The following is a 6,043-nucleotide window of genomic DNA, read 5'->3' as shown; positions in this document are numbered from 1 at the left end:
CTGAGTAAAACTTCTATGTTCTTAAGAAAAAAAAAACACTACTCAAGTTTTAGGAACCTGTGCAATGAACAAGAAATGGGTCACCTGACCGGTCCCCACCCCACCCCTCAGCCCATTCCACAAACCCTCCCCTTCTCACATGCTGTGAGACTTTAGAAATATCCTTTCTTAAAGCTGTTCCTTCTAAAAGAGGAGGTGGAAACCCACGCAAGCAGGTCCGAGTGCAAAATAAAAGGCTACATCCAGACTTTTGCATCCATAAAAACGAAAATTCTCTTGGCGGGTCGCATAGATGAGGGTTTGTGCCCTGGGTGGTACAGATGGTCTACACAGACGGTGAGTTGCGGTTTAACCTCTAGACAGAGGCGTAGAAATGCCCGCCCTGCAGTGTTAAAGGGCAAGGCAGCACTGGGACCGGTTTTTTTCCAGGAAGCATGCCCGGAATGCCCAGGACAGGGAAGGGGAAGGCAGGGCCCTGGGCGTTTCATTCACTGCTGCGCTTTCTCCCCCCCCTCCTCTCCGTGGCTCCCCCTCGACTTTCTCTCGCCTTTACAGAGTCCGAGTTTGACGTCGGTCTCCTGGAGACCAGACAGCCAATCGCCTGGCCGCTGGGGTGCAGTGCGACCAATCAGGCATCGTTGCTACCTGTGAGTAATTATTTTTAGCCAAGAGGAACGCCCCGTTCCACTCCCGACGTTAACTCGGATTTCTGGGCTGCAGGTTGTGGAAACGGCGCCTCTCCGCGCTCCTGGAGTCTCTTGCGTCCCCATTCCCTAGACACCCGTGCACAGTTCAGAAACCAGCAGGTTCCTCAGCAAGGCACCGTGTTTATTTTGTGGGCCTGGGTGAAAGCCCTCAAAATGCACGCGTGGGCGCACACACAGTCACATAGGCAGTTTGGCAGCGCGTCGCTCTCCGGGATCTTTGATATAAGACAATTTCTTTCTTACGGTCTCAAGCAACCCTCATGTCCGAGTTGCTGCCAGGTGACCCGGGGAAATCTGGCCAGGGGGGCTGCAGAGGCAGTTAAACTGTCACCTGGGCGGGAGGTGCAGCAACGTGGCCTCCCTTCCCCGCCCCCAGGTTCTGCAGTTGTCACTCTCGGGGTGGCAGTTGGCCTAGGTCCTGCGGGGATTAATACTCAATGAATCGGGAGCACGAGTCCGGGTCACCCCGGGGTGGGCTGGAGACCCACAGGATAGCTCGCCCAAGAGTGGGGTTCTCCTCAGCCGCAGTCGCACTCGGAAGCAGCCTTTTCCGTGTACTCTGCCCTCCCTCCCCCAGCCTCGGCCGCCCCTCCCGGCCGGCCCCCGCCGCGTCGCCACCTGCTCCCCCTCTCTCCCCCTCCCCCCCAGGCCTCCGGCGCCCTGCCGCCCCACCCCTATCTCCCTCCTCCAATCCCGCTCCAAGGCCCCCCTTAACCCCGCCCCTGGCCTCTCGGGCCTGTCAGATGATTGGTGGTAGCGGCGTTCGGGAGGCGTGACCATCTATCAGCGGCTGTCTTGACGTGGGCAGGCGGGACTTGGCCAATGGCGTCGGGGGGCAGGGCAGGGGCGGAGTCGGCGCGGCCCCGGGGTGCCGGGTGGGGAGGGCGGGACTGTGACGCGAGCAGCGCGCACCCCCGCGGAGGCTGGGGGTGGGGAGGAGGCTATAAAACGAGAGGCGGGGCGCGCGCCGCGGCAGAAGGAGCGAAGCTCTGGCCCGGCGCGCTGAGGGCGCTGTACGGGGACGCAGGGCCGGGCCACCGGGCTGTATAGAGAAGCGAGCGCGCTTGTGTAAGCCTGCCGTCCCCGCCACCCCTGAGCCAGAGCAGCGAGCTCCCGGGCCTGCCCGAGGCGTCCGTCGCGCGTCCGGCGGTGGCGACGTCTTGCACCCGGCCGCCTCGCCGCTCCCGACCCACCCGCGCCCCCGCCCGCCGCCCCTTCTCCCCCGCCCAGCCGCTGCTCGGCGGCGGCCGCAGCTCCGGAGCAGCCTGTAAGTACAGTGGGGCGGCGGCTAGGGGCCGAGGGAGTGGCTGCAGCGTCCTGCGAGCCCGGGTGCGGAGGGGCGGCCGCGGGGACCCAAGGGAATGGAGTGGCTCCGGGGACCGGGTCCCGAGGCTCGGCTGCCGGCGGGCAACCGGGAGGAGGGAGCACCCGGGGTGGGGGCAGCGGCGCCCAGGCAGGGGGAGGGAGCGCCGGGATACAGGGATCGGGCCGGGACCGGTGCTCCGGGATGCTGGCTAGGTCCCAGGAGCCTCGAGCGGGGAGCAGAGGGGGGGGACGGCAGGGTCAGGTTACGGCGGGGGAGGGGAAGGCAGGGCGGCCCGCGCCGCGACCTGCCGGTGCCCGGGGCCGCGTCCCTGGGGTGGCTAGAGAGCCTACTCTCCTTTTCCCCGGGCCGAGCTCCTCCTCCCGAAGCAAAGCTAGTAGTCTTCCTCCTCCTCTTCCTCCTCCTCCTCCACCACCACCTCCGGCTGTTGCTGCTGCTGTAGCGCTCGGGCTCCCGGCGCTGTGAGCAGAAATCTAATGAGACCCAACTGGCTGTTTATGTAATTCTTCACAGTCCTGTGTTAAGGCGTTGCTTTAAAAACCACCTTCCACCCAGCCTGTCTGGGCTCGGCTGCACCTTTAAGCAATCCAGCTGAATCTGCTTTCTCTGCCTGCACTTGGGTTTCGGCTTGAAAAGTGTAGTTTGGGGGCTACAGGAAAGATTCTTTGCCCTTTGTCACCAAGAATATGGCAAATGGAACAGACAGATTAAGAACAGTTTGATTATTTTAAATGCCCTTTTTGACCAACCTCGTTGTACAAATAGCTCTCCCTTGGAAATACCTCTGTTTGCCCTTGATCTTTTCTTATCCCCACCCAGTGCTGATCCAGCAAACGTTTAAAGGTCGACCTTATCCCTCCAACCTCTCCAGGGACTGTCGTTTATCCGAAGAGGGAAGGAGATGGTTTTTTGAAAATTAGAACGAAACTGAGAAACTCTGCCCTTTAAACAGAGTAATCAATAAGAGTTTTAAGCTGCTTGTTTTTCTTATACTTGCAGCTGAGAGGAATTTCAGAATGTAGGAGGAGGCGGTACACAATAAAAAAAGAAAAAGGCTCCCAGAAGAGCAAGTTGTGTGAAAACCCTTGGCATGGTTAAATGTAGAGGGGATAATTTGGTTTCATTTACCAAGGTAACAGTCCATTTAGTACCTTTAATTTTAGTAGCATGCACTTTGAAAATTCAGAATATTTTTGTAACTTAATAACATTTCCCAATATTTAACATAAAGCAGATTTAAATGTGATGTTTCCAAAAGGAACTCGGGAGTCACTTCTAAAATGGTGACCAGTAAGGAAACTAGTGACCAACTTGTACAAGTAGAGTGTGTGTGTGGGGGGGTGGATGAGTGTGCAGTACCCGTTAGTAAACACTAGAAAGACAGGATACATACTCTGAAGGTTCCCTAAGTCCTGCTCCCAAACGGTGTGTAATCGCTTAGAGTGCTGTTTTAACTATAAACCTGTCTTGAATTTTAGCAAGAGATTGTTTTGTGGTCTGTTCCTTTATTCTGTAGCGGTATTTTCCAGTCTTTCTAGCCCAGTAGACACTTTCAAAAATAAAACTGCTTCAGGTAAAAAGCTTTTGGAGCTATCCATTGAGCTCACTTGGATGTGTTTGCTTTTGTTTTGTTTTCTTAAAGGAACAAGACCACGGAAGGTTGAAGGATAATCTTCTAGTACCAGCACTTTGAATGAGAATTTGTTTCTCTGCCACAAACTGATTTTTTTTTTAAATTTTATTTTTCTGGTGGAGGAGTTGAAACAAACCTACCTTTTGTGGCATCGCAGCTATGCAGCTTGAAATCCAAGTAGCACTAAATTTTATTATTTCCTATTTGTACAATAAGCTTCCCAGGAGACGTGTCAACATTTTTGGTGAAGAGCTTGAAAGACTTCTTAAACAGAAATATGAAGGGCACTGGTATCCTGAGAAGCCATACAAAGGCTCAGGGTTTAGATGCATACACGTAGGGGAGAAGGTGGACCCGGTGATTGAGCAAGCGTCCAAAGAGAGTGGTCTGGACATTGACGATGTTCGTGGCAATCTGCCGCAGGATCTGAGCGTGTGGATCGACCCGTTTGAGGTTTCCTACCAAATCGGTGAGAAGGGACCAGTGAAGGTGCTGTACGTAGATGACAGTAATGAGAACGGGTGTGAGCTGGATAAGGAGATCAAGAACAGCTTTAACCCCGAGGCCCAGGTTTTCATGCCCATAAGCGACCCAGCCTCCTCTGTGTCCAGCTCGCCGTCGCCTCCCTTTGGCCATTCTGCTGCCGTCAGCCCCACCTTCATGCCCCGGTCCACTCAGCCTTTAACCTTTACCACTGCCACTTTTGCTGCCACCAAGTTCGGCTCCACCAAAATGAAGAACAGTGGCCGTAGCAGCAAGGTAGCACGCACTTCTCCCATCAACCTGGGCCTGAATGTGAATGTGAACGACCTCCTGAAGCAGAAAGCCATCTCTTCCTCAATGCACTCTCTGTACGGGCTGGGCCTGGGCAGCCAGCAGCAGCCTCAGCCGCAGCAACAGCAGCCGCCATCCCAGCCACCACCGCCACCACCACCTCCACAACAGCAGCAGCAGCAGCAGCAGCAGCAACAGCAGCAGCCGCAGCAGCAAACCTCTGCTCTTTCTCCCAATGCCAAGGAATTTATTTTTCCTAACATGCAGGGTCAAGGTAGTAGTACCAATGGAATGTTCCCAGGTGACAGCCCCCTTAACCTCAGTCCCCTCCAGTACAGTAATGCCTTTGATGTGTTTGCGGCCTACGGAGGCCTCAACGAGAAGTCTTTCGTAGACGGCTTGAATTTTAGCTTAAATAACATTCAGTATTCTAACCAGCAGTTCCAGCCCGTAATGGCTAACTAAAAAACAGGAAAAAGAGAACATGTGTCGCACAAGTTAAAATGCATCGCCCAAGGGGATTTTTTTTTTTTTTTTTTTTTTTTGCCTCCTTGAGATTTTTTTTTTAAGCTTATAGTAAGGATACATTCAAGCTTGGTCACAAAATAAAACATGCATCTTTTTTCATTTGCCAACCAAGCACAACGTTATTTTATACTGACTGTATATTTTAAAGTATACTTTCAGATATGGCCTCTTACAGTATTTAAGATATAGCAAGGACATGGCTGATTTTTTTTTTATATATATATATAAAAAATTGGCACTAATAAGTGGGTTTATTGGTCTTTTCTAATTGTATAATTTAATTTAGTACAAAGTTTGTAAACTATCAGAGGATATATATATATATATATATTGTTTCTACGACACGGTATTGCATTTCTATCTTTTTACTACAGTGATCTGTGGCAGCGGCTTCATGTTGTATTTTTTTTACTGAAATTGTAAAATATCCATCTTAAAGACATCAACTATTCTGAAAATTGTGTACAGGATATTCCTTTAGTGGTGGAATTAAAATGTACGAATATTTGCTTTTTCAAAAAAAATGTATTTTCTGTTAAAGGTTTAAAGATTTTTGCTATATATTATGGAAGAAAATGTAATCGTAAATATTAATTTTGTACCTATATTGTGCAATACTTGAAAAAAAACGGTATAAAAGTATTTTGAGTCAGTGTCTTACATGTTAAGAGGGACTGAAATAGTTTATATTAAGTTTGTATTAAAATTCTTTAAAATTAAAAATGCCTATCATGTGGTCTTTGTTTGAAGCCTTTGCTAAAAGCCTGTGCTCATGAAGAAGGAAGATGCGGCTCACTGAGTCAGGGAGGAGTAATGGAAGGCAGGGCTCTGCCAGAGCATCGGTGGCGCTTGGTAGAGTGTTTGCCTCAAAAGCAGAAAGCCATGGGTTCAATCCCCAGCACCCTATGAATATCAGTGGTACGTGCACACCTCTACTCCAGCATCCAGGAGAGAGCCGTGGGGTGGGAGGATGTCGTGTAATCCCTCAGCATCTATTTAAATTGTGAGAAGGAACTCAGGAAATGCTAGAAAACCCTTCACCTTTTAAGTTCAGCCATGGTCTGTAGCTAGAATTTA

General features: G+C 51.2%; 1 protein-coding gene across 1 annotated transcript; it reads left to right on the top strand.

Moving 5' to 3' along the window:
• The first annotated feature begins 1,881 nt into the window (after positions 1 to 1,881).
• On the top strand, positions 1,882 to 5,689 carry Tob1 (transducer of ERBB2, 1). The gene is made up of 2 exons (XM_032912716.1): positions 1,882 to 1,974; positions 3,674 to 5,689. The coding sequence occupies exon 2, from the start codon at positions 3,824 to 3,826 to the stop codon at positions 4,901 to 4,903; it is 1,080 nt and encodes a 359-aa protein (XP_032768607.1). The 5' UTR covers positions 1,882 to 1,974; positions 3,674 to 3,823; the 3' UTR covers positions 4,904 to 5,689.
• The last annotated feature ends 354 nt before the right edge of the window (positions 5,690 to 6,043 follow it).

The sequence above is a fragment of the Rattus rattus genome, chromosome 9, assembly GCF_011064425.1.
Source record: "Rattus rattus isolate New Zealand chromosome 9, Rrattus_CSIRO_v1, whole genome shotgun sequence".
Lineage (NCBI taxonomy): Eukaryota > Metazoa > Chordata > Mammalia > Rodentia > Muridae > Rattus > Rattus rattus.
The sequence above is the reverse complement of the archived record's forward strand: the minus strand, read 5'-3'. Positions and strand labels throughout refer to the sequence as shown.

What these genes read in the sequence shown, in the direction of transcription:
- Tob1 (XM_032912716.1), top strand. Translation starts at nt 3,824, where the DNA reads ATGCAGCTTGAAATCCAAGTAGCACTAAATTTTATTATTTCCTATTTG.